The sequence below is a fragment of the Malus domestica genome, chromosome 02 (assembly GCF_042453785.1).
Source record: "Malus domestica chromosome 02, GDT2T_hap1".
NCBI classification, from domain to species: Eukaryota; Viridiplantae; Streptophyta; class Magnoliopsida; order Rosales; family Rosaceae; genus Malus; species Malus domestica.
In genome coordinates this window covers 12,765,427-12,792,118 of record NC_091662.1, presented here as the reverse complement: position 1 = coordinate 12,792,118, position 26,692 = coordinate 12,765,427, and the positions used below count along the sequence as shown (strand labels likewise).

At 38.6% G+C, this 26,692-nt stretch overlaps 4 protein-coding genes and 1 long non-coding RNA gene across 7 annotated transcripts; 3 read left to right on the top strand and 2 right to left on the bottom strand.

The window, feature by feature from the left end:
• Positions 1–7,977: 7,977 nt before the first annotated feature.
• Positions 7,978–10,124, bottom strand: LOC103440732 (thioredoxin-like protein HCF164, chloroplastic). Of its 3 annotated transcripts, none has more exons than XR_530140.4 (5): positions 9,816–10,124; positions 9,224–9,442; positions 8,741–8,844; positions 8,273–8,612; positions 7,978–8,172 (listed from the first exon to the last, which is right to left on the bottom strand). XR_530140.4 is itself a non-coding variant. In XM_029091545.2 (5 exons), exons 1-5 carry the CDS (start codon positions 9,969–9,971, stop codon positions 8,330–8,332), a joined length of 717 nt encoding a protein of 238 aa, XP_028947378.1. In that variant the 5' UTR covers positions 9,972–10,106; the 3' UTR covers positions 7,978–8,329. The 3 variants fall into 3 exon arrangements, 2 of the variants coding, with proteins under 2 accessions (XP_028947378.1, XP_008377652.1); XM_029091545.2 differs by having other exon boundaries at positions 7,978–8,612; positions 9,224–9,375; positions 9,421–9,442; positions 9,816–10,106; XM_008379430.4 differs by having other exon boundaries at positions 7,978–8,612; positions 9,816–10,119.
• A 160-nt stretch (positions 10,125–10,284) lies between these two features.
• LOC103440733 (uncharacterized) lies at positions 10,285–11,054 on the bottom strand. Its single transcript, XM_008379432.4, has one exon. The coding sequence runs from the start codon at positions 10,898–10,900 to the stop codon at positions 10,427–10,429; it is 474 nt and encodes a 157-aa protein (XP_008377654.1). The 5' UTR covers positions 10,901–11,054; the 3' UTR covers positions 10,285–10,426.
• LOC103440734 (uncharacterized) lies at positions 10,977–14,727 on the top strand. Its single transcript, XM_008379433.4, has 6 exons — positions 10,977–11,460; positions 12,156–12,400; positions 13,202–13,408; positions 13,544–13,634; positions 13,780–14,053; positions 14,141–14,727. Exons 1-6 carry the CDS (start codon positions 11,024–11,026, stop codon positions 14,471–14,473), a joined length of 1,587 nt encoding a protein of 528 aa, XP_008377655.2. The 5' UTR covers positions 10,977–11,023; the 3' UTR covers positions 14,474–14,727.
• A 4,522-nt stretch (positions 14,728–19,249) lies between these two features.
• On the top strand, positions 19,250–20,646 carry LOC103440736 (uncharacterized). The gene is made up of 2 exons (XR_011573448.1): positions 19,250–19,676; positions 20,364–20,646. It is a non-coding gene; the product is annotated as an uncharacterized lncRNA (long non-coding RNA).
• Positions 20,647–23,327: 2,681 nt separating this feature from the next.
• LOC103440735 (BTB/POZ domain-containing protein At5g66560-like) lies at positions 23,328–26,424 on the top strand. Its single transcript, XM_029091532.2, has 4 exons — positions 23,328–23,898; positions 24,017–24,086; positions 24,187–25,500; positions 25,631–26,424. The coding sequence occupies exons 1-4, from the start codon at positions 23,840–23,842 to the stop codon at positions 26,234–26,236; spliced, it is 2,049 nt and encodes a 682-aa protein (XP_028947365.1). The 5' UTR covers positions 23,328–23,839; the 3' UTR covers positions 26,237–26,424.
• Positions 26,425–26,692: the final 268 nt, after the last annotated feature.

Here is a 26,692-nt window from a genome sequence, read left to right as displayed (position 1 = left end):
GACAGTTTTCATTACATTCTTCCCGAGTTGGATAGCAAACATGGTGAAAGGCGCAACACCAGCATTCCAGTCCTGTAGCTTTTTTACATTCTTCCCTGCAAAATGTTAGTCGGCGGCCGCGGTCCGGGATATTATTCACAATATCATCTCTCTCCCTTAAATTCTGATAAACTGCATCACTTTTCTCAGCAACGCCATCGTTGCCATTATTGCCTGCTTATATTGTTACATGCAAAAATAAATTAATAAAGCTAAATTATGTAAAAACCAAGAGGGTTAGTGAATGGTTATTTAATAGGCATGGAGATATACGCACCTTCGGTAAGAGCCACGAGACTTATGAAGATAATGCAAATTGTAGCCAACTGCATTTTGATTGCTTTACCAGTCTCCATTGATTTGTATGTTGGAGGAAGCAGAGACAACTTTGTAGTGATACGAAGTAAAATATTACTGTTAGGTTTTTATAACAAGAAGTTTTAGGTCAGTTTATTCAATTGGAAAGATATTAATTGGCTAATTGTTTTTTTTTTTTTGGGCAAGTAATCTCAGTTTCAGTTTCTTTGGATTTTACCAATCTAACGGTCATATGCAAGTATGCAACTCAGTTGTAATGAGTTTAGTTGGTTAGAGCAATATGCTATTCCCTCTAAATTTAAGTTTAAATTTTCTTTTCGTAATTTAGATAAGTTTAGTGTAGATTATCGCTTGTAAAAGAAATAAGAACAATTTAGTATAGTCGGCTTTATCAATTTACTCATAATCCTTATTCCTCAACATCTACTTGTATTTATAAAAAAAAAAAAAAAAACAATAGTTATAGTTGTGTAGAAAAAAGATATAAAAAGGTCGTACCCAGTGCACAAGGCTCCCGCTTTACGCAGGGTCTGGGAGAGGTGAATGTCGGCTAGCCTTACCCCCATTTATGGAGAGGCTGCTCCCAAGTCTCGAACCCGAGACCTACCGCTTATGGGCGAAGGCACTTGCCATCGCACCAAGTGCGACCTCTTAGAAAAAAGATATGCTTGTATAAAAAAAAATTAAAACAACATTGTTGATGAAATATGTGGTTCTTGACGTTGATATTCAAATTATTTTCTTAATAAAATTGTGCAATACATGGATTATCTTCCCTTTACGGGTTTAGGGTTTAACATTTAATTTGTGCGGGTCACAGACTTGTTGACATTCTTTTAGAGACCTCCAGCACTCATGGTTAAATGCACAACACCAACATTTTTGAATCTGATTTGGCGAACAACTTTGTGAGCATAGCTCCAGTTTGCTGGCCCAGATATTCACAGTTTCATCACCTTTCACCATTGAATTCTCGACCACATTACTCTTCTTGTTGCTAGGAACATCAAAGTTGTTTCCATTACCTGTTTATAATTTCCAGTGAAAAAAGAAAATACTTAAAATTATACCCCGTAAACGAAAGAAGTAAAGTTCAAATAACTCATAGAATTTAATGTCCTTTGAGAAAGAAATATAATAGATGACAACTTCCATATCACTAACAATCCTACAAGTTTTATTGGAAAGGATAAATTTTCTTCATGACTATGTATATGTATGAAGTTTGCATCTATTTGTTTATTCAAGCCACTAAATCTGATAAATTATTTATTAAATCTAATCATGGATGAAGTTATATACTTACATTCAGTAAGAGCCAAGAGGGCAACAAGGACCATGCAAAACAAAAGCAACTGCAGTTTGATTGCCATTTGCCAACGATGTGTTTGAGAAGTCAAATACAGCTTTGTGTTGGGATATGATGTCAAATTACATCTTGTTCTGTTTTTATAACAAGAAAATTTAAACCTCTATTAATCAGAGAATCAATGGTGATAGCAATCATAGCAAAGAATCCAACAAGTAGCAGGAAAGTATATGATATAATTGGAATTATTTTTAACGTATAAATTGTAATTGCCTTGTCTAGGAAAAATCAAACTAAGGTCCTGGTTTCAAGTTCTTTTAGAATAGTTGAGCGGGGGGAGTCCTATGACAACAAATCCAATCTACTCCTGATTGGTTTACCATTTTACCATCTAATGCAATTAGAGATTTGGTTTACCTTTTGTTTCTATCAATCTTTCTAATCCACATGTTATATTATAAATGGGAATGAAGTTTGATGTTTCGTGAATCTTTGATATATTATTAATAGATAATACATGTATTAAACTATAAGTAGATTGATAATATCACATGTAATAATGGTCACATTGTTGAATTTGGCATTAAATCATGCCTAAACTAAAACAAGAATCAAATAAGGATTAGGATATCTTGGACGCAAAATATTTGGATTTGTGTTTCCTAGTTGGTTTAGGATTTGGTTTTAGTATAGGATTTGGTTTCCTATATTCTAGGGACTTTGTGTAAACCTATGACATCTATTAGTATAAATAGATGGATGTGGGATAGAGTTTTGTATGTGAGAGTTTTTGAGAGGCATAAGTTTGTATACTTGAGAACACTTTGTGTTTGTGAGTTCTCTTGTATTTGTTGGTAATCAATAAAGCTTCCATTGTTAGAGAGGTCCTCCTATATTGGAGGAACTTTGAAATCGTTGTGTTTTGTTTATTGCTTGATTGGTTTTTGGTTTAGTTTACAACAAGTGGTATCAGGAGCTTAAGTTCTTACGTGGGTTATGACTATCAAGCAATGACGAAGACTGGTGATTCTACCAGTGGTGATGATGTTGAAGAAAAGTCTAGCACTAGTAGAACCAAGACGATGGTTCAGAGTGCTAGGTTTAAAATTGAGAAATTTGATGGAACGAACAACTTTGCTATGTGGCAATGTGAGGTTTGAGATGTCCTAATACAACAAGGTTTGGTTGTTGTGTTAGGAGACATGCCATTTTCGATGAAAAAAAAAGAATGGGAAAGATTGAATGCTCATGCATGTCCTACAATTCGGCTATGCTTGGGAAAGCAACAAAAGTGTGGTGTGATGAACATAACTTCTACGAAGGAATTGTGGGTTGCATTGGAGACAAAATATATGAAGAAGAATGCAGAGAATCGACTGCATCTTAAGAGCAAGTTATGCAGGTTCTAGTACAAAGAGGGCACGAAGATGATTGGCCATCTAGAAGAGTTCAACAAGCTTCTAGCTAAACTGGCAAATCTTGAAGAGATAATCAAAGATGAAGACAATGCCTTGATCTTGATGAACTTAGTGCCTGAATCCAATGAGCCTTTCGTGACTACTTAGATTTATGCTAGGGAGACAATTAAGTATGATGAAATCTTAAGTGCTCTTCTAAATCATGAGGTGAGACACCTTGACATGCAAGAAAGGAATAACTTTGAAGCTTTGATGGTGAGAAGGAGATCGAAAGAAAAGAAAGGTTCGTACAAGAAAAATAGTAGGTCTCATACTAGAGGAGTCTCAAAGAATAGGAAGTTCTTGGACAAAGATGAGTGTGCTTTTTGTCATAAAAAGGACACTGGAAGAAGGACTGCCCTAAAATCAAAGAAAAGACTAAAAAGAAGAATGACGACTTGGAACCATTCCTAAAATCAAAGAAAAGACTAAAAAGAAGAATGACGACTTAGAAGCAAATATGGTTGAAGTTGAGGATGAGGAATTTGTCTATGCCCTAACTGCATCGAGCACTGTGGATTATATGAAAGTATGGGTGCTCGACATAGGTTGTACTCATCACATGACTTCTCAAAGGCATTGGTTTTCAAACTTCAAAGTTATGAATGGAACTGTGTATATGGGAGATGATAACCCGTGTACAACTCAAGGAACTAGAAGCATCAGGATCAAGCATCATGAATCATGATGGTGTGATTCAAGAATTGCATTGTGTAAGGTACATCCCAAATCTAAAGAAAAATTTGATCTCACTAGGCACTCTTGAGTCACAAGGCTACAAGTTTTACTCTGATAACAACATGCTCAAAGTTGCTAAATGAGCACTTGTCATAATGAAAATGCCTCAAAATGGCTTACTTTATATGCTACAAGGAAAGACTTTGGAAAATGGAATGGCTATGGTAACTGATGAAGTGCAAAGTGATAAAAGTGACTTGTCTGCATTATGGCACATGAGGTTAGGACATGTAGGAGAAAAAGCATTGCAAGGATTGATCAAGCAAAGGTGTTTAAAATGAGCAAAAACTGGAAAGATAGAGTTATGTGAGCACTGCATTCTTGGCAAACAAGCAAATGTGAAATTTGGCTCAGCTGTTAATCAAACAAAAGGGATTTTGGACTATGTTCACTCTGATGTTTGGGGGCTTGCAAAGAATGCTTCTTTAGGTGGAAAAAGATGGTTTGTATTTTTTATTGATGACTACTCTCACATATCATGGATATATATGATGAAACAAAAGGACGAGGTTCTTAACATCTTCCTAAAAGAAGAACATGGTGGAAAACAAGACTAGAAAGAAGATTAAGATACTGAGAAGTGACAGTGGAGGGGAATATACCTCTGATCCCTTCTTTAAAGTGTGTAAAAATGAAAGGATTACTCGACATTTCAGTGTTAGACATACTTCATAGCAGAATGGGATTGCAGATAGACTAAATAGGACTTTGCTCGAGAAAGTTCGTTGCATGCTATCTCAAGCAAAGCTACCAACGAGATTTTGGGTAGAAGCTTTGAGCTATGCATGCCACGTGCTTAATCGACTACCATCAACAACATTGGAGGGTAGAACACGCATTGAAGTGTGGTTTGGAGAACCAGCTCAGGACTACGATAAGCTACAAGTGTTTGGATGCAATGCCTACTTTCATGTGAAGGAAAACAAACTGGATCCACAAGTCAAGAAAACTGTCTTTATGGGATTCAATAGTGGTGTGAAAGGCTTTAAACTTTGGTGTCCCGAGTTGAACAAGATTATAGTAAATAAAGATGTGACATTCGATGAAAATCACATGAAATTGAAGGAATGTTCAGATGGTGGAGCTTGGGGAACAAGTAATTGTGAATTCACAGCTAAGTAAAGAAGTTGTGGAAGAAGAAAGACAAGGTGATCAACTTGAACATAAAGAAAGTGATCACGAAGAAGAAACACCATCAGAAGAACTTAAGATACAAGATGATTGCATAACCAAAAGGAAGGGAAAAAGAGACATATCCTTACCTGCGAGATATAAAGATTGTATTGCATGCATGGTATATGCATTGCTTGTAATTGAGGCTGAAATTCCCACTAATTTTGAAGAAGTAGTAATTTATGAAGAATAGAGTAAATGGCATGTTACAATGGACGATGAAATGTTCTCCCTTCACAAAAATAAGACTTGAGAATTGGTGAAGCTGCTTAGAGGAAGGAAAGCAATTGGCTGCAAATGGGTTTATGCAAAAAAAGATGGAGTGGATGACAAGAGCTTGGTAAGATTTAAAGCTAGGGTAGTGGCTAAAGAATATGCTCAGAATGAGGGAATATATTACAATGAGATTTTTTTTCTCCTGTGGTTAAGCACTCATCCATTCGAAAATTGCTTGCCCTAGTTGCACAATTCAACCTTGAATTGGTACAGCTAGACATGAATACTGCATTCCTTCATGGTAATTTGGATGAAGAGATTTATATGAGACAACCCGAGGGGTATCAAGTGAAGGGCAAAGAAAGATTGGTTTGTAAGCTTAGAAAATCTCTTTATGGTTTGAAGCAGTTGACCAGGCAGTGGTATTTAAGATTTGACAAGTTTATGAAGGGTCAAGACTATACAAGAAGTCACTATGATCATTGTGTTTATCACAAGAAGTTGAAAGATGGTTTGTTTGTGTACTTGTTAATCTATATGGACGACATGCTCATAGCCTTAAGCAATATTTCAGAGATAGAAAAGTTGAAGGAGCAAATGAGAAAGGAGTTCGAAATGAAGGATCTCGGTGAAGCCAAGAAAATATTGGGAATGGAGATCACAAGGGATAAACAAAAAATGTTTATTATGTTTGTCTCAGAAGCAATATCTTGAGAAGTTGTTACAAAAGTTTGGAGTAACAAAAGTCACTAAGCCTATAAGAACTCCATTAAGTGCTCACTTCAAGTTGAGCAATCAACAATGTCCCAAAACTGATGAAGAAAAGATGAAGATGGACGATATTCCATACGCTAATTTGGTTGGAAGATTAATGTATGCTATGGTGTGTACTCGTCCTAATATAGCACACGCAGCTGGAATTGTTAGTAGATTCATGCATAATTATGGAAGAAAGCATTGGAATGCTGCTAAGTGGATACTAGGGTATTTACTTGGAACGAGGGACAAATGTATTTGTTTTGAAAGATGTGATGAAGGAATTTATAAGTTCTCAATTGGATATGCGAACTCAAACTTTGCTAGAGACTTAGACAAGAGAAGATCGACAACTGGGTATGTGTTTACTATGGCAAAGGGCCCTATATGCTAGAGATCAATATTACAACCAACGGTGGCACTATCAACCACAAAAACAGAATGCATGGCAATCGCTGAAGCTATCAAAAAAGCAATGTGGACACTGGGGTTGTTAGGAGATTCAGGTGTAGAACAACACAAGTTGGATGTATATTGTAACAGCCAAAGTGCCATTTATTTGGCCAGATATCAGGTACATCGTGCTAGGACTAAGTACATTGATGTATGATATCATTTTGTGAAAGAAGTGGTAGCTGAAGGTGAGATTCGTCTAAAAAAGGTTGCTACAGAATATAATCAAGCTAACATGTTGACAAAGGTGGTTAATACAGCAAAGTTCGAGCACTGCTTGAATTTGGTGCAGTTGAAGCAAGTTTGATCTTGCGATATGGTGGAGCAACGAAAGTTGTTTGATGCCTCGTTATGGATTTCATGCCAAGGTGGAGATTGTTGGATTTGGCATTAAATCATGCCTAAACTAAAACAAGAATCAAACAAGGATTAGGATATCTTGGACGCCAGATATTTGGATTCGTGTTTCCTAGTTGGTTTAGGATTTGGTTTTAGTATAGGATTTGGTTTCCTATATTCTAGGGACTTTGTGTAAACCTATGACATCTATTAGTATAAATAGATGGATGTGGGATAGAGTTTTGTGTGTGAGAGTTTTTGAGAGGCATAAATTTGTATACTTGAGAACACTTTGTGTTTGTGAGTTCTCTTGTATTTGTTGGTAATCCATAAAGTTTCCGTTGTTAAAGAGGTACTCCTATATTGGAGGAACTCTGAAATCCTTGGTTGGTTTTTGGTTTAGTTTACAACACACACGAAAGAATTTCAGACACTAGTTTCAGTTAGCCGGGCAAGACGAGTCATTGTGATGCGTAGACAATGTGTGATTTAACATACGCTTTCCGGGAGCATTGATATGATTAAGTCACGTAATTATTAGTTGTTAAACACCCCAATTAAATTATACGTAGAACAAATTGATCGAAGACTGCAAAAATTCATTCAAGGGTCAGTTTATTTATTCAATGTACCACATTCAAAATCAATCAAAATTCATCCGTGAACCGTCGTACAATATATAGTCCCTCCCTTGATGATATATAGGCTTGGGTCTCTCGGCGGTAGACTTGGTATTGCTTACTTGATGAGACAGATAGAAAACTTTGTCTCCAGCTTTGTCTGCAACTCCTAAGTAACACTGCAAAGTTTGTTGATCTCTCCTCTGGTGTCTATTGCAACTTTTTCCATGTTCCTCATCACTTGGATCATGGTTCTCAGTAGCTCCTCGTTCGACACTTGCTTCCATATGATAACAGGGTTCTTCAACTCGGTTGTGATCAACAATTTCTCAATCATAGTAGACGCCGCTGGTTTTCTTAATTGTCGTTTCAAATACATCTTTGTTAAAAAAATCAATCAAATTGTAGATCACTTAGTCGTTAATATGTATCAAATAATTGCGATTTGTTATCAGGATCTTAGTTGTTATCAAAACCATCAATCTAGTAGTTGTGCTTTATGGGGTGTCCAAAACCATTAAAATACTCATTCCCACAGGTAGAGAAGCTCCTCTAAAAATTCATTCAAGAAAGGTATGTATTACGAAATATTTCTTAGCAAAGTAATGAAGTTGCAATACAAGGACTCCCTTCCTCTACGGGACTTTACAATTGAAGTAAAATTCGAGATCTATGAGTCGCAAGAGTAGGTCAAATAACTTACAGGAGGCATATGAACAGGACCGCTAACCAATATCATTTTGCGATGTTTATCCTGCAGGTCGATCGAGGACTATCGAGATTCAGTCCCACCTTAAATGCAAAGACATGCAGTGTTACTGTATCGAATAACCCACAAGGTGGATACTCATTACCTTTATACGTAATTCCTTCAACAAATTAATGGGTTCTACTCCAAAATTAGCGAGCACCTATCCGTGACTTCTTGCATCAGAAACTTGGTGAACCTTTCTGGCCTCGGCACTTGAAAACTGCCCCACTACACGAGCGTGAGGTATGGAGGCTTCTCCACGGGCAAGAGCGTCCACATTTTCAAGCAGGTACTTCTCTGGAAGCCTGCCTACTACGTTACCCTCTTCGTTTCCCGCTTTATCTAGGAACGCAAAGTGTGGAATTCCCTCAACACCAAACTCATCAAGCTCCTGTTCCCACTTTGTGTTGTCTACGTTCAGCATAACAAAATTTACACGACCCCTGCGTACATTAATAATTGGTGAATAATGAAAAATAATAGTAGATCTACTTTAAAAGAAGAAACTGTGAAGCGTTCTAGTAGGGATGCAAATTTGAAGTAATAAAAAGTTAGAACTTGAAGATCATACTTATACTTCTGCTCAACTTTATAGACATCTGGAGCTAATTCCCTGCATACTTCACACCAATCGGCATAGAACTCAACAACAGTAGGCTTCCCGTTTGAAAGAGCCTAATCAGCGATAAATTACAGAAGATCGTAAGAAACTATTCACATTGAAGATCATGTCTAGATTCATTAACACACATGTACATGCTGGAAAACACAAATTAGATGACTCAAGACAAGGCAATTAGAGTGATCGTATGTTCAAATTACTACGTTCTCCGAGTTAGAGCATAAAAATCCCATTACAAATTACAATTCATTGTGGAATAAGGTCTGAACCTCAGCACTGAAACGGTTCATTTGTACTTAAACGTCTATGTTATTGTTTGAGGGTATATACTTGTCTAGGTTCTCAATCATGCTCATCACAACCGCCTACATACCTCTACACAACACCTGTTAAGCTAGACAAAGTAAAAAGGGAATGGCAAATCGAACGAACCTCTTCATAAGGTAATGCCGCAACGGAGAGGTCCTTCAAAGAAACACCAAAATCGAGCCTTGCTGATAAGAAAAGTGCCAGAGCTGCAAGAGTGGAAACCACCGCTACTTGCCTGTTGGTATTCTTGTTTGGAAATTCCGGAGGGCCAGAGCTCGTAGAGGAACTCGTAGCTTGACTGCAGCTATCACTGCCAGAGCCTGGCTCAACAACTGACTTCTCCTGAATCAGAATAGTTGATGAACACAGCACCAATCACATGGTAAATTCAACTCGAAAAACTCTTCGAACAAGAAATTGAGCCAACAACGATTCAGATACGCAACGATTAACGAAACCAAAGACATGCAGGATAATTCTAAATTTCGGTTGCCCAAATCCTAAATTTCATATAAATGCGGAAATCACGGAAATTCTAGAATCCTGAAATTCCAACTTTCTGCATCAAAACAACAACTTTGAGCTTCACAGCTGAAACCCAGAAAGGATAAATCGGGCAACATGCAAATTATTGAAAAGGGAACAATTTACAGTCGTGCAAATACTGGTTTATGCGAGAAAGATGGGAGATTTTGGAGGGAAAGAGAGAGCGTACCGTCGTGGAGGGGGTTTGCTGGCAAGAAACGGTCGGAAATCGGCGGTGGTGGTTTGGGAAGTGGATAGAGGGTTTAACGTAGCGGGGGAGTGGAGGAGTTTGGAAACATGGCCGGAATCTATGGAAGCCAACTGGGTTCGAAGCCACGCGAGCCATTTGTAATTTGCAGATAATCTGCCAACGTTCTTTTGTAATTTGCAGAAAGCCTATCGATCTTGGTTCAATCAAAATATTATATCATAGTTTGCGTATGATTACTTCTTTAGTTAGCGTGAAAGGAATTTGGATTTTGGCGCCATCTTTAGTTGAGTACGAGATCGTCACTCTTTAACGACTTTTTGGTTTTATTACGATTTTTATGAAAGCAATGGTGCTCCTCATCTGTCGTCGTGGCACATACAAATGCCCTACAAATTGCCAAACGCAGAGCCTCACGAAATCCACCATCGTCGTGTAATTACATGCATAATTAGCAATAATTCTCCTTCATTAGCTAGCAATTAAATACTTCAAGTTTACAACTTACAGTCCAACCCCATTAATCCAGATTTCACACAGACAAATTAGAAACAAATACAAATGAAATCGAAATTTCTATTAACGATTTCTAACTAACTCTCCGGCCCCAGAATCCCACTCACAACCGAAGTTGCCACCAAAACCCCCACAAACTCCGCTCCCGCCACCGCTCCAGCCTGCGCCAACCCCCCGAAGCTCAACGCCGCTTCCACCCCTTCCTCCGCCGTTTCAATCCCCAGCTCCGCCGATTCCAGCCCCTTCTCCGCCGTTTCCAGTCCCTTCTCCGCCGCCTCAATCCCTTCCTTCACTATCACCTCCGCCTCCTTCTCCACCTCCTTCACCTTCCTCCTCAGCCCAAACAGCCCGATGTCCTCCGCCTTCGCCTCCTTTGCACCCACAGCCGCAATCGCCGCGGTCCACGTCAGCGACAGCGCCAGCTGTCTCCGCCCGGATAATGCGAGTCCACTCGGCGGCGTAGGCTTCGGAACGTGCGCCGGGGAGGAGGAGGAGCTGCGGTGCGCATTGCGCTCTGGGTGGAGAGCGAGTACTGAAGCTCTCGCAGCCATGTCTTTCCTCTCTGAAAATTTTGCGAATTTTGATACCACACGCTAACTAACTAAATCCTTGAGCACATTTTTAAATGACGAATATACCCTTGTCACTGTGAACCGCCCCTAGAACGCAACAAAATGCTCCGTTTCGAGGTTCATAAAAGACAAAAACGAGGTTTCATTTTCATTTTCATTTTCCCTCTTCAAAATTCGGGGGTTTTTTTCTCATCGAGTTCTCTACGTTTTTGCGCCAAGAAGGAGAGGGTTTTTGAAACGATGGTAGAAGAAGCATCAGCGTCGGCGTCGGCGTCGGCGTCGGCGAGCGAAACCCTAACCCAAACCACCGCGCTGGAGGCACAGAGGTCGAACGAGGCCACCATCACGGAGGTAGCTCAGGGAGGCGCCGAGTCCACTTGCAACAACGACAGCGCGGAAGCTTCAGCTGTCAGCTCCGATGGAGATCGTGAAAAGTCGCTCGAGTTCGCCGACGAGCTGATTGAGAAGGGCTCCAAGGCGGTCAAGGACTCTGATTACGGCGAAGCCACCGAGTGCTTCAGCCGTGCCTTGGAAATCAGGTTAGGGTTTTTTATTTCCCTGATTTTCCTTGCTTGCCTTACTTAACATTCTTCGTGTTTTCTTAGAAATTGAGTATTTCGGGTGTATGTGATGCTGTAAATATTGTTGCTTTTGTTAATATTTCTTGGATTTTGCTTCCCTCATAAACCCTAACTTTAGGTCAGTTTTGATTTGTTGCGTTGCCGTCGGTTAAGGTGTTAGACTCTGTAGGGATTGTACAATTTGAATTATTCTTTTTCAATTTGCATTGCTTTCGTTAGTCAAGCCAGTGTGCCGGTATACGCATTTTCATATTATCAAAATTTTGTATTGTGCTGTTGAGCCCTGCTAATACAACAATTTAGTTGCCAAACTGTGCATTTGTTGGAGTCCAATTTCTTTGCCCTGTTATATCGTATTGCATTTGTTTAACCATGGCTTGCATTTGTTTAACCATGGCTTAAAAAATTTACATATTCGCAAGATACATTAGTTAAGGTCTTAGACTCTGTTATATTGTATTGCATTTGTTTAACCACTGCATATCTTTCATATTCACGTTGTCATTAAATTTTTGTTATTATTTGTACTCTCATAAAATCTGCATTAGTTAATTTGCAGATTGCCTGTGTGCTTTTCTTAGGTGCTCCTCTTTTTCCGAAGCGCACTAGGTATGCTAATTAGTAATTACTATTGATTATGTCAATAAATCCAGGGTTGCACATTTCGGTGAACTTGCTCCTCAGTGTGTCAATGCGTACTATAAATATGGATGTGCATTGCTTTACAAAGCTCAAGAGGAGACTGATCCATTGGGTACTGTACCCAAGAAGGAGGGCCAGTCACAGCAAGAATCTGCTAAGAATAGTGTAAATGGTGAATCTTCCACAGCTTCTGTTTCATGTAATGCCGAACAGGATGCAGGTTTGAGTAATCAGGAGGGAGCAGCTGATGATGGTGGTATGTCATTTGTGATTCTAGTTGAGTATAATTGTTGAATAGAACATTTCTCTTATGAATTTCTATTGGAAGCCAATCATGAACATTTATGAATGATAGAGCATTGAATTCCAAACCATCTTAACTAAAAGTAAAAGCCATTCAATGTAGCTCTTTGTTTTTTGCATAAATGTTGCACATGTATGAATATGATATCTTCATCACATATAATGTAATGAGATTCTAGTCATGTACTCCTGTAAAAATTGGCATCGTTGACTACTGTTAATACGCATGAGATACTGTGTCTACGTCTCCCCGGTGGCACCGTAGGTGCTCACACAGATCTGCTCCACTCCAACTCTTTGACTTCAAATCCATAGGAAAATCAAATGAGTTATCCCTTCTGTTTGGGAACAGATCATGAGTCTCATATCGTATTTTAGTGTAGGGATAACAAAATCTGTCAAGAGACACTGTTTTGCACATTGATCAACCGTTAGAAAAAATCTAAACTTCTATCCTGTGTTTGTGTTTGTCATGTCTTCTGGTTTAGATATTTGAGGAAACGTAACATCATATTGTCATTGTTTTAGATAGTCATTTAGTGTGTTTAAGAAACTCATGTGACAGTAAATTCAAAGGAAGATATGGAGAAATAGAGTCTAAATAGCTGAGAAGGATATAAGGACATAAGTTTAGGTATACGCAGATTGTATCGGATGATACTTTCTGTCCAAAAACTGATTATTGAGGATATCTTATCATTTTTGTTATCATTGCATTATGAAGTTTAACAGTTCATTTCCTTTTCTGATGCAGTTTCTGGTGGAAAAGACCAGGATGAAGATGGTGAGAATAGCGATGATGCGGACCTGGCTGAAGCAGATGCAGATGAAGATGAAACTGACCTTGATTTGGCATGGAAAATGCTAGATGTTGCAAGAGCTATTGTTGAAAAACACCCGGCTGACACAATGGAGAAGGTGGACATATTATCAGCTTTGGCAGAAGTTGCATTGGAAAGAGGTATGTTATGTACTCAGTTTAGTTGAATTGAGATCTGTATATCGTAATCGAAGAGATTCTTGAACTTCACTATAATTTTTTGTTGCATTTCTTCTGAAAACATCTTATTTGGCTTTACATTGTGTCTCCTTGTAGAGGACATTGAAACTTCTCTCAGTGACTACCAGAAAGCACTTTCCATTTTGGAGCGGTTGGTTGAGCCTGATAGCCGACGTATAGCTGAACTGTATCCTTTTCAAGATCGACGTACAGCCTTTGAGTTCATAACTGTTACTAATAACAGATCCTTTTCTATATTTTTGTTTTATTTTATTTGGGTTTCCCCCATTCCCACTGGGTAAGGGACTCACGACCTTAACTGGAGAATTCAGAAATTTTCGAATATGTTTGTGTCTAGAGATTGGTTCTAAGCCTGAGGAAGCCATTCCGTATTGCCAGAAGGCTATATCAACCTGCAGGTCTCGTGTGCGGCGTCTCATGCTTGAATCAAGGAGTTTCTCGGAGTCCACAACATCGCCGTCTGCTTCTATATTGGAGCCTGGTGTCGCGCTCTCCTCAAATGTTACCGAGTCTGATAGTATTGTGACGGATAAACAGGCAGAGATTGAAACACTAACTGAACTCTCTGGAGATCTGGAAAAGAAGGTCTCTAATAATATTTTCAACCTTAATTTTAAAATTAGAAAACATTCAGGCTTATATTTTCTGATTTTTGTATTCTCGAGCTTGTAGCTTGAAGATCTGCAACAGTTGGCGTCAAACTCAAAATCCATTCTTGCTGAGATTCTGGGATTAGCATCTGCCAAGGCAAAAGGGACTGGGAAAAGTGAATCTTCAGCAGTGGTGAGCTCTTCAAGGATGGGAACTGCTGACAACAATGGAGGCTTCGACTCCCCAACTGTTTCTACTGCTCATACGAATGGAGCTTCTGGAGTCACACATCTTGGTGTGGTGGGAAGAGGAGTCAAGCGAGTGTTGATGAACGCAGGCTCGGGAGAATCAAGCGCATCGAAGAAACCTGCTTTGGATTCATCGGAAGATAAGGGTGAGGGCAACGCGTCGTGAAGGTCATGGATTCCGGTAAATGTATGGACAGAATTGAGAAATCTTGGTTAGATTCTGGATTCTAGTATTATATGCGAAGTAATTCCTATTGAAGTTTAAGCTGACTTGTAGATTTTTGTGTGATGATAGACCTTGCTATTTAGATTTGAGATTATGAACTGCTCACTGCCCGTGTTTCCATTCGACTAAAGTTCATGCTGGTTTGTGTTCGATTTCGAAGAAATGGTAATGTACAAGTTGGAAGGTTAGCATACCATCTCTTTCTCATACTAATCAAAGTTCTAGAAATGCTCTTTTTTCAACGTTCTTCCTGGTTGATCATAATCTTGCAAGCTCCATTTACTTAGGGTTTCGTCTTCAGAATTTATCATGTCTATTTACTGAAGAAAAAAGTTGTTACAAGTTCATGAATAGATGGGCGAATTTAGCCTGTATTGTTCGTATCCGGGTAAATTATCATTTGGTTTACAAAATTTAGTTTAAAATTTTGGTCATCCTAGCATTACCCTTCTATCTAATGTACTCGAGAAAAGTTAAAAGGAGAACGAAATGAAAATTCTGCAATTTTTCTTTCATGGTACATAGCACTGAGTGATCTAGAAAATCAACATTTAGATCTTACATGTAAGGATTAACTGATCCTTGTAACGATTAAATCTTATATAAAAGTAGTATTACTAAGTGGGACGTACATTGTACCGAACCGGAAAGTTTGGACCTAAAACTCTTAACGATTGTCCCGCTGGGCAACTAGTAGCGGGCAAAGAACCGGCTAATCAGTCAAACCAACTGAACTGGCGTGAAAATTTCGTTTTTATTATAAAATACTTTTTCTTTTGTTTTTTTTCAAGAAACAATCAGTTTGTTTCTGGTTTTCAATTTTCCCGAACCAGGCCAACCGGCACGGGTTTTCAATTTAGTCGAAATCACCTTTCATGGTTTGTTTTAAGAAGTTTTAACAAACCACTTTCGGTACTGTTCACTTTTAACGAAAAACTACATTTTTACCATTCTCTGATACTATTCGTTAAACTTTTATTTGTTATTTTTCATTAAAATTAAATATTTTTTTTTACTTTTTGTTAGTTTTTTTTTTTTTTCAATATCAAAAAAGCATATGATTTTAAATGCAAAAAAGGTCCAATACAAGTTACAGAAAGCAAGTTCAATAAAAATTAGGGATTGCCAAAAGCCCATCCAACACAAATATAAAAGATAAAACAAAAAAACTCTAATCTTCCAGCAGCCACAAGGGTAGCTTAGAGCTGGTTTGGTATTGCTGTGCTTTGAAAAAAAACTGCTATGAGAATAAACGGTTGTGCTGTGAGAATAAGCGGCTGTGAAATAAATCAGCAGAGTGTTTGGTAAACTTTTTTGTAAAAGTGCTTTTAGAAAAAAAAAACAGTCTAATAATGGATCTTTTCATTAAAGAAGCATTGTAGCTCCGTGTGCTTTGAAAAAAAGCCAGTTTTCCAAAGCTGCAAATAGTAGCTTCAGCTTTTTCCTTTGATTTCAACTTATTCTCACAGCAGCTTCCAAAATAAGCCATTTTTTTCAGTTTACCAAACACCTAAAACCCTCACAGCTTTTTTTCATGGGTGCTTTTTTTTTAAGCACCTCACTCCCAAACTAGGTCTTAGCTGCCTTAAGAAAATCACTTCATCTGGAATTCGACGAAAGTATTGCAACACAAAAATGATCAACCCGCAACAAGGAAGAATCTCCAATCAAATTTCGCCATTAAAATCACCACACGGGAAGAGAGCCCATGAAACAGAGGCACCATCAAATGCCCCTGCAAGTAAAACCAAAAACAAAAACTAATGGAAAGGGGATGGGGATGGGGCTAAAGGGGGCCATTTAAAACACAGCACACTGGCCCCAATTTTCTGGCATGCCACTTGGGGTGCGGGATGGTGAAGGGAGGATTCGAATCTAATTTCCAAAACAAATGTGTTATTTCCAGCTTTGAGCAGAGGTTGGAGGAGGGGTGATATGTGAGGAGGAACCAAAGGAGAAGATGACAAAAAGATGGGTGTTGGGGGTTGAAGATGGGGGGCTGCAGGATTGACATCTGGTTTGCCTAACACAAAAACGGTGATAAACACTGAAAAATCAGCAAACAACGCGGAAGATATGACGAAGAAACCGAAAAAACAAAGCTAAGCTACTAAAAAGGAGAATAAAAAAGCAGAAATAAGTAGGGATTGCCACTGACCCCATCCAAAAGAAGGGGTCAGTGGCGAGACGGAGGCTGAAGCGGCTAGGGTTTCTTTCAAGAGAGAGGTTTAGGCTCGAACTACTCCACCCTTCACGGTTTTCAATTTAATCAATTTCCATTCAAATTCTAAGTCTTAATCAATTTCCATTCAAATACTATCACCAAGAAAGCATTAATTTACAACCAAAAACATTGAAACCATAATTATTATGTTTGGCATTTCTTATGAACACAAGCAGCTGATGAATATGTGAGACAGACTTGTTCTTAATTACTTCCTACCATCTTGATGATTTGTGGGTCCATTTCCATTTGCCTCGGATGTTCAAATTGGCTACAATATCAAGAGAACATGGGATGAAGGTGAAACCTAATAAAGTGATGATTAATCCTAATTATTTCCATAACGATGTGTTTCTGTTTTTGTTTTGACTGCCTTAACTTTAACCATCATAGTATAATTAGGTTGTGAGTTACCAACTTTGGCGGAATGTGAATCCTAGCTACTTTTTGCTTAGTAGCTTTCCCCTTCAACCTTATTCTCACTACCAGAAAATACAGGTTGTCTTCACGGATGTTTGAGTTGGCAGGGCTAAAACTGTGAACATATAGGGTTTTGGAAAAGGGAATTTTTAACGAAAAACTCCCGGTACTGTTCACTTTAATAAAAAACCATATTTTTACATTAAAAAGTCATGAGTAAACTGTCGATTTGCCTCCTAAACTTTCACCTAACTTTCGATTTCCCCCTGAACTTTTTGATTAGAAAATTAAGGACTCAAACTAATTTTTTTAGCCAATTTGCCCCCTACCGTTAGTTTTTCAAACATTCCATCCATAGTTTTTCAAACATTCCATCCATTTTTCAAACATGTGAGGGTAGTTAAGTCATTTCACTCTTAAAAATGATTAAAAACTGAAAATAATTTTTTTTTTTTTAAATTCCCTCTATTTTTTCCCTCTAATTCATATCCTCAATTTTATTTTTCACTCATTCCTATGCATGAGAAATGACATATGATGTTATTGTCTTCAAAAGTATCTAAGTTAGTTTTTTTCTTAAAGCATGTACTACCATTTTTATTCTCTCTAGCAAATTAATAATTTAACAAATGCTCATAGTGTTAAATGTGCAAGAATGCAGTTGAAATATCCATCATTTGATTCTAGGTTGAGTTGTGCACTTTCTTCTCTTTTATAGTAATTAATTTATTATTTGAAAACATTGTACTTTGAGGAGGCAAGCAAAGCTTTGTGGAACTGCGTGGGTATGATATGCTTTTTTTTTTTTTTTTGTGATTTGGTTGGATACTATTGCTAGAAAATTGGAGTACTAGTTAGGATTAGTGCAGTTAGCCGATCTTTGGAGTTTTGATGCTGGTGATTGGAGTAGTTTTTTTCTTTGACTTGTTGTAGTTTTTACTAGATGGCGGACATGTTAACTACTGGAAACTATTTTTATAACTCTTCTACTAGTAAAGTCTTAATGTCTCTAAAATGAAGCACAACACGTAACATGCTTATAATAATGCACTGCTTTGGAGACAATAACACCATGAGCATTTGTCAAATTATTAATTTGTTAAAGAAAATAAAAATGGCAGTACATGCTTCAAGAAAAAGACTAACTTAGATATTTTTGAAGACAATAACACCATATGTCATTTCCCATGCATATGAATGAGTGAAAAATAAAATTGAGGATAGGAATTAGAGGGAAAGTTTTTTTTTCTTAAATTTATTTTCAGTTTTTTAATCATTTTTAAGAGTGAAATGACTTAACTATTCTCGGTCTCACTTAACAGAAATATGGATGAAATGTTTGAAAAACTAACGGTAGGGGGCAAATTGGCTAAAAAAATTAGTTTGAGTCCTTAATTTTCCAATCGAAAAGTTCAGGGAGAAAATCGAAAACTAGGTGAAAGTTTAGGGGGCAAATCGATAGTTTACTCAAAAGTCATTTCTGGTACTATTTATTTTACCTTTATTTTGTCCTTATCGTTAAAACTCAAAGTTTTCAAGCCCTTTTCATTAGTTTTCCTTTCGGAAAATCTTTAAACAATTGCACACCGTTGTAGGGCAACAAATCAGTCGTCAGGCAAACTTTTGTCATGATCGGATTATGAATCCTAGCTAATTTTTGCTTTGTAGCTTCAACCTTCTCGTTCTCATCATTTAGTGTGTTTTGATGATTAGAAGTCACCCTTTAACAATCATCTTCGCAAAATTTGAACCTAGTTAATTAGAAATCGCTTATTAATCTAAGTCTTTTATCAAATAAAAGTACAAGTCAAATATATTGCTAAACACAAAATTATTACATTGTTAGTCAAATGACTGGACGATTCTCAATTATGTTCATTCTTAAAAAATAAATGGTTTAATAATTATATCTTGCAATATCCAGAAGAAAATAAAAAATAAAAAAAAGGTAAAACCCTAGGGGAATAAAAGCATCTTGACTAAAACACTTTGTAAGATTCGAAAACATGTGCCGAAATTATTCAAAATCCATTGGCTATTACTTACTAAAATATGTCAAATACTATGCAAAGAGAATAAAGCGATGGCTTCAACGCCAAGTAATGAGGGGCATTCGAGACAAGAAGAAAAACAAGTCGATGACATCAAAGCAAAAGAGACTGCATATATACAACTGCAATTGGATACGATGGAAAACAAAGCAAGAAACAAACATCCACCCAATCTCCACAGAAAGAAAGAATAAAACTTGGAGTCGGGAGGTTGTTGTCGAAATCGAAATCGAAATCGAAACCGAAACGATGTGCTTCAGAGTGGAATGCAAGCAATGTGGGAAGACGTCGTGGGGAGGATGTGGGAAGCACTTGACGAATCTGTACGCAGGCATCGAGCAGGGAAAGCACTGCATGTGCCGCTCATGGCCTGGTGTTGTCGTACCAAACCAGCAGCAGGGGACGACAGCTACTCAGCAACAATCTCCGGCTTCTGCCTCTGCCTCAGGTATGTACGTATCTAATGTGTAATGAAGAAAAATTAGATTATTCATATTGTATTGTGGAGTGGTGATGCTATATATGTACTATGTTTGATATAATATTGGTATGTTTGTACTAATTAAATAGGTGATGTTCTCTTATCATACAATTTGACAATTTAACCATATGTGTTGGTATGTTGTGAATCTGAATTCAGCAACAACAATAACACATATTATCTATACGTTATCAGACTATCTAGCAATATACAGGGATGTTAGCATCCATTGTTATTAATAAGGAAAACTAATGAAAAGTGAAAAAAAAAAAACTTCTTTTTTAACGAAAAGTCATTTTTAAAGGTATAGTGAATAGTGTTAGTTAAAGGTAAAAATGTGGTTTTTCGTTAAAAATGAACAGTACTGAAAATGTTTTGTTAAAACTCCCTTGTTACTATACATAAAACTTCCCCTATGGCTTCCATGGGGACCACGTATTCAAGAAAATGTCTCAAAGATGTTGAGACAAGGTAATTAGGAGGCAAGGGCAACCAGGAAAGTGACGTAGATGCTTATGTTTTTTCCCCTCGTGAATAAAAAATTCTGAATCCGTCACAGGATGATATGAGTCAAGCAAATTATAGCTTATACTTATCCAACAACCTAATGCCTATATTGAATTGTTGATTAATTCATGGTGTGTCTATGTGCAGGCAAGTAAGTAGCTTGCAGTAGCATAAACAAATGGAGATTTGGAATAATGGTAGCTAAAAAGCCTTTTGGATGAATATCATCTTATCATCTAGCCATCTAGGGTTTTGTTTAATTTAGATTTGGAATAATGATTGTGCAGGTTGTGGTCAAGACACATTTGACCCAACTCCAACCTGCCTTTTCTTTTCTAGTGCTTGGATTTGAATAATGTTGAGGATTACATGAAGATGATAGAAGGATTTTATTATGAAAAAAAAATATTATGTTACGTAATTGGATGTATACATACTTGATTATACAATTCGTGACACAATTTTTATTATTTTTAACCAACTTAATATTTTATACAAGTAATATTAAATAACGAAAAAGTCGAAACTAAAACCTCCAGTTTGAATTAAACGCTGAAAACCACCTATAAGCTCTATTGCATTTTCTTCAATTTTGGTTCTTCATAGTTTGGCATCTTATTGTCTTGTCACCTAGCATGGTAGGTGAGTCGGTGTGTGCCCAAATCAGCCTCCCCAATTCCCATCCTTCTTTGTGCATTTTGCCTAATCACTAGTCACCAAACCACGTGAAAACAAAGGGCTAATCACAAGTAGTCCACCATTTGTATCATTGATTACTTCCCTTTCAACTTAAAAATCATTCAAAAAAAGCAGGTAATTACTATTAAATCACTCACAAGATTCCGTCAGAAGCAAAGTGCGGAGGGAGAGAAGAGATTTTTCTGTGTGTCTGGAACATAAACACATATATGTCAGTATTTAAGTGGAGGGACACCTAAAAAATATTTCTCTCTGCTTGTATAATAACAATGGCGTAAAAGTCCCTTTTTGGGCATATTGAAAAGGCTTAAATGTCAAAATAGTCATTGTGTTTTACTCTATCGGCCAATTTAGTCTCTATGTTTTTAATTTGGCCAAATTGGTCCTTGTGTTTGCATATGTTAACCAATTCAAGACAACTTGCTACAAGACCGTTAAAATTGACATGTGCCAGGCACGTGAGAGGACAAAAACGTAATTTAAGATACACCCAGTAAATAGATATAATGCCCATCTTTAGATATTGATATTTTGGTCAATTCACTTGAGTATTATGGGATTTAGGACATGTCAAGTTTAACTGTTTTTTAACGGATTGTCTTGAATTAGCTAACAGATGTAAACACAATGACCAATTTGATTAAATTGAAAACACAGGGACTAAATTGGCCGATAGAGTAAAACATAGGGACCGCTTTGACATATAAGCCTATTGAAAAATATGGATCCGGATTCTCTTTATGAGGATCTCGGAGATCCGTTCATTGTAAATGGTGCGGTCAGAAATTATTTTAATTTTTTTTATTTAAAATTAAATACAAACAGTACTTGACGAAAACTTATTGCACAATATATAATAAACAGACACGAATCACAAATCATCAGGATTCTCACCAAAAGATTCCAAAGAGAATCATGTTGGAAAAAAAATATCTCGAGACAGAGTTTGTTTGTCTTCCCCTTGGCCCCTACGATACGAGTGACACATCATCACCATCTCTCCTTGCCTTCTAATCAAAATAAAATAATTCATTAGATTTACTCAGTAAAAAACCAAAACATTAACTAAGAAATCATGTTTAATTAACAATTTTGATTACAATTAAAAACAAAAGATTAGTAATATTATAATGATCTGACCAATTTCAAATTTGAACACCTCTCAGTTTCCCAATGTGTCCATGAAAACATTCAAGGCACCCTGCTTTTCTATGTCCGTTTCATAAATGCAAAAGCATAAATGCAAGACCAAACAATGGTCTTGGAGTAGATGTGTTGTTATAAATGCATGAGAGTTCCCCTTTTTTGGGCTTTCAGACACAAATTTTAATCATCAATCAACAAACGAAATACCGCAATCAACGGGTAGCTCAAGCAGTTAAGAACATCATCACTAAACAAAAAAAAAAAAAAAGCCTTTTCCAAATCCATCGGATAGAAGATGATAGAGGGTCATATCATTGCACTAGACAAGCCGGTATCGTCTCACTTCAAATGTAAGTTAGTTGGAACCTAAATTTTAGGGTTTGTAATGTAAAAAAAATAAACTATTCATCTTAGTAAAGGTCCACTAAATTTTAGAGAATGTTGTACACAATAAGACGATATCCCCACTCATTTTCTCCCTCTGCACACTCGTGTCAAAATTACAAATACAAAGGGAATTTAATAGTAAAAAAATTGTAAATATTCTGGCTTTCACTATAAAACCAAATACTAGAGTTATCAAAAGACAGCTCTTGTAGCACATTCTGCTATGACTTGTGAGGCCCGGCCAATTTGAAAGCGCGACTGCAGTTTTGTGACACTCATGCGGGGCAGTTGAGAATTTGTATCGGTCTCACCAGAAGTAGGTTGTTCACGATTCTTATGGATTTTCCACAACAACTCATAATTACTCTATCACTCTTCGTTAAGAATTTAAGAGAATGGTTGGAGAAACTCTTTTAAAGTGAGATTCTGTATGAACTCTTTATTACTTTACACTTCAATGTTATTTTTCATGGAGAGTATTTTTGCTCATCATTTTATTTATCACCGTTAAATAGATTTGAATTTTGAGATTCATGTAGTGAATAAACACAAATTTCAAAGTTTAAATTTATCTAACAATGATAAATAAAATAATAAACATATACCACTCTAAATAATAATAATAAAAAATACATTTATTTCTCATGTTAATATTATAAAACATCTTGAAAAAAAAAAACGTGAGGTGATTTAAAGAGTTCAAAAACATGAGGTTGACACCAGATTATCAAAATTGAATTAAAATATCACTGTATTCCATCATTTGCGCCAAAAAGCAAATAAGGCCCCGTTACAGTTGGCACGCAACGCAATGTTTGGCTAATTTATAATAGGTCGTGGTGCTCTTTTTTTATTAATGTCTCAAAAATAAAAAAGAGCGAATTTGCCTCAAAGACAACGTACCTTTTCCAACGCCAGCCCCATTTCTCTGTCTCAGCATTTGGAGTGGGGGGAGAGAGAGAGAGAGAGAGAGAGCTCAGAGAGTCAGCTGGGAGTGAGTGAGATTCTTCTTCTGAATTCTGGATACCCTTTTTCGAAATTTGATCGAGTTAGCTCTATTTCTTTGTCCTCTCTCAGTTTTGTTGGATTCCAAGCCCCCTCTCTCTCTCTCTCTCTCTTCTCTCCTTTTTCTTTCGTTGTTTCTATTGTCTCTCTCTCTCCAAATGCTGAATTGAGACTCACAGAATATCACAACCTCCAAATTTCTTCCACCCTTCCATTCCCATCAACCTGCCTTTCATTCCTTCTATCTCTCAGATGTTTCAGTGAACTGAAGTCAATCCCTTTCCCCCATTCGTCTCTTTCATGAATCTGGGTTTCTGATTCCCTACTCCAAAGGCTCTTCTTTCATTCAAGAGGCAGATACAGAGAGACATTACCTGGTCGAGAAAATGGCAGCATCAGCGGCGGCGGCGGCAGCTGAGAAATCAAGCTCCAAAGGCCAAGCATGGTGAGTTCAATGTTCAATTTCAATTTAAAAACCTCACCTTTTCGATTTTATGCCGGATACCCATTTGAAAACAATGCAACAATTTGCCAAAACTCACTTCAAAATCTCGTCTTTGCAGGTTCTGCACCACTGGATTACCAAGCGACATTGTCGTTGAAGTCGACGACATGACCTTCCATCTTCACAAGGTCATTTCATCAAACACCTGGAGAGCACATTCTGCATTTCATCTCCTTCCACCACCAAAAATTTCAGCTAACAGTTTCCAATTTTTCTGATATTTTACAGTTCCCTCTCATGTCGAAAAGTCGAAAGCTTCACAACCTGATCACCGAGCAAGAGACGAACCCATCAAACCCCCACCAGCAAGTTGACAACGACGACGACGAAATCGAAGAAGTCCAGTGCCAAATATCCCTCTCGGACTTTCCCGGCGGTTCTGAGACCTTCGAGATCGCCGCCAAGTTTTGCTACGGCGTCAAGATCGACCTGAGCTCCTCCAACGTCGTGCCGTTACGTTGCGCCGGAGAGTATTTGGAGATGACGGAGGAGTACTCGGAGGACAACCTCATTTCGAAAACTGAGAGGTTTCTCTCCCAGTCGGTGCTGAAAAGTTTCAAGGAGTCGCTCAGAGCTCTCAAGTCCTGTGAGCGAGTTGCGCCTCTGGCGGAGAATTTGGGGATTACGCAGAGGTGCATAGACTCCGTCGCTTCCCGCGCCACGTCCGCCGATCCCACCCTGTTTGGCTGGCCGGTTAGCGACAGTGGACCCAATCGGAATACTAATGCGGATACTGTTTCGGCTTCTTCTGCTTCCAAACAGCAGATTTTGTGGAATGGGATCGACGCGGGCGGCGGACGGAGAAGAGCCAAACACGCGGATTCATGGCTTGAAGACTTGGTGGTTCTGAGCTTGCCTCTCTTCAAGCGGTTGATTTCCGCCATGAAATCTGGAGATCTGAGCTTGGAGATGGTGGAGACGTGCTTGATGCATTATGCTAAGAAGTACATTCCTGGAATTTCGAGAACGAATCGAAAGCCTTCGTCTTCTTCCTCAGGCGCCGCCGCCGCCGCATCATCGGGTTTAGCTTCGGAGAGTCAGCAGAGAGAGCTTTTGGAGACGATCATCTCCAATCTTCCATTGGAGAAGAGCTCCAGACCTTCGACCGCGACTCGATTCCTCTTCGGGCTTTTGAGAACCGCTAACATACTCAACGCCTCCGATGCCTGCAAGGCCGCCTTGGAGAAGAAGATCGCGTTGCAGCTCCACCAAGCCACCTTAGACGACCTTCTCATCCCGAGCTATTCCTACCTGAACGAGACGCTCTACGACGTCGATTGCATCGAGCGGATCCTCGGCTACTTCTTGAACGGCTTGGATCAGAGAAACACCGCCGGAATCGAAGACGACGACGGTTCTGACGGCGCAGTCCGATCTCCGTCGCTGATGCTCGTCGGAAAACTGATCGACGAGTTTCTCTCCGAGATCGCCTCCGATGCGAATCTCAAACCGGATCGGTTCTACAATCTCGCGATTTCTTTGCCTGATCAAGCTCGGCTCTTCGACGATGGTCTCTACAGAGCTGTCGATGTTTATCTCAAGGTGCGTACGCAATTCGATACAAATTAGAATACGATTTCAGAAATTAAGCTTAATTAATCATAATTAATTTAGAAATGAAGCTCAAGACGGTGTTACTTGCAAAATATTAATCGTTTTCTCTTCTCTCCAGGCTCATCCATCGCTATCGGAACCTGAGCGCGAGAAGGTCTGCGGTATTCTGGACTGCCAGAAGCTGACGCTGGAGGCGTGCACGCACGCGGCGCAGAACGAGCGATTGCCGCTGCGCGCGGTGGTGCAGGTCCTGTTCTTTGAGCAGCTCCAGCTCCGTCACGCAATCGCCGGAACTCTTCTCGCGGCCGATGTCGCTCCGCCGGAGTCGGCCAGGCCGTCGGTGCTGCGACGCGAGCCAGAGGATGAGGAGGAGGAAGAAGACGACGATGCGGAGGAGGCACGCGGGGAGGAAGAGGACAATGGAGTGGCACGTGCGGAGGAAAGTGGCGGCACGTGGCGCGCGGCGGTGAGGGAGAATCAGGTGTTGCGGTTGGACATGGATAGCATGAGGACGCGGGTGCACCAACTGGAGCGGGAATGCTCCAGCATGAAAAAAGTAATCGAGAAGATTGATAAGTCGGGTCAACCCGGGATAGACGGTTCGGGTTGGAAAAAGTCGTTGACCCGGAGGTTCGGGTGCAAGTTCAAGACCCAGGTGTGCGATTCGCACGAACCTACGGTCGTCGATACGAGAAAAGGACGGCGACACCATCACCAACAGTAGGCCCGCCCGCAGCGGATCACTTCATTTCACTGCCACGTAGATAAATGAACCTTGGATTGGATTCGCTAATTTGGTACTGAGAACTCGACTTTTGAGGCGATGTGTCTGAGAAAATATGATTATGTACTAAAAAGCAAAAGCCGAAAAGCGATTTTACAAATGGTGCAAAATGCAAACTTTTTTTTCCATATCTGCTTTTTCTTTTTTCGTAAAAGCAGTTTTTGGTATGACTTTTGGAAGCTCCAGATATGATAACAGCTTGTCTCTCGTCTGGGGTTTTTGTTTAGTTGATTGAGATGATGAGAGGGGAAGGACAAAGAGAGAGAGCATGCACATGTGGTTCCTGAATATTCATGATTCATGATGATTAGTTCAAAAGATTATGTGTTGGATGGTTGAATTGTGTCAAAGGAAACATTGAGAGATGGAAAGTTAAGTAGACTTTGAAGTTAGGGG

Excerpts from the sequence above, each read along its gene's own strand:
- LOC103440734 (XM_008379433.4), top strand. The coding sequence starts at position 11,024 with ATGCTCCGTTTCGAGGTTCATAAAAGACAAAAACGAGGTTTCATTTTC. Across the intron at positions 11,461-12,155 it reads AGCCGTGCCTTGGAAATCAG|GGTTGCACATTTCGGTGAAC; the intron begins GTTAGGGTTTTT and ends CAATAAATCCAG. Across the intron at positions 13,635-13,779 it reads AGCCGACGTATAGCTGAACT|AAATTTTCGAATATGTTTGT; the intron begins GTATCCTTTTCA and ends TGGAGAATTCAG.
- LOC103440735 (XM_029091532.2), top strand. The coding sequence starts at position 23,840 with ATGGCAGCATCAGCGGCGGCGGCGGCAGCTGAGAAATCAAGCTCCAAA. Across the intron at positions 24,087-24,186 it reads TGACCTTCCATCTTCACAAG|TTCCCTCTCATGTCGAAAAG; the intron begins GTCATTTCATCA and ends GATATTTTACAG. Across the intron at positions 25,501-25,630 it reads CTGTCGATGTTTATCTCAAG|GCTCATCCATCGCTATCGGA; the intron begins GTGCGTACGCAA and ends TCTTCTCTCCAG.
- LOC103440732 (XM_008379430.4), bottom strand. The coding sequence starts at position 9,971 with ATGGCTCGCGTGGCTTCGAACCCAGTTGGCTTCCATAGATTCCGGCCA. Across the intron at positions 8,845-9,223 it reads CGGCATTACCTTATGAAGAG|GCTCTTTCAAACGGGAAGCC; the intron begins GTTCGTTCGATT and ends ATCGCTGATTAG. Across the intron at positions 8,613-8,740 it reads AAAGTTGAGCAGAAGTATAA|GGGTCGTGTAAATTTTGTTA; the intron begins GTATGATCTTCA and ends TAATGTACGCAG.
- LOC103440733 (XM_008379432.4), bottom strand. The coding sequence starts at position 10,900 with ATGGCTGCGAGAGCTTCAGTACTCGCTCTCCACCCAGAGCGCAATGCG.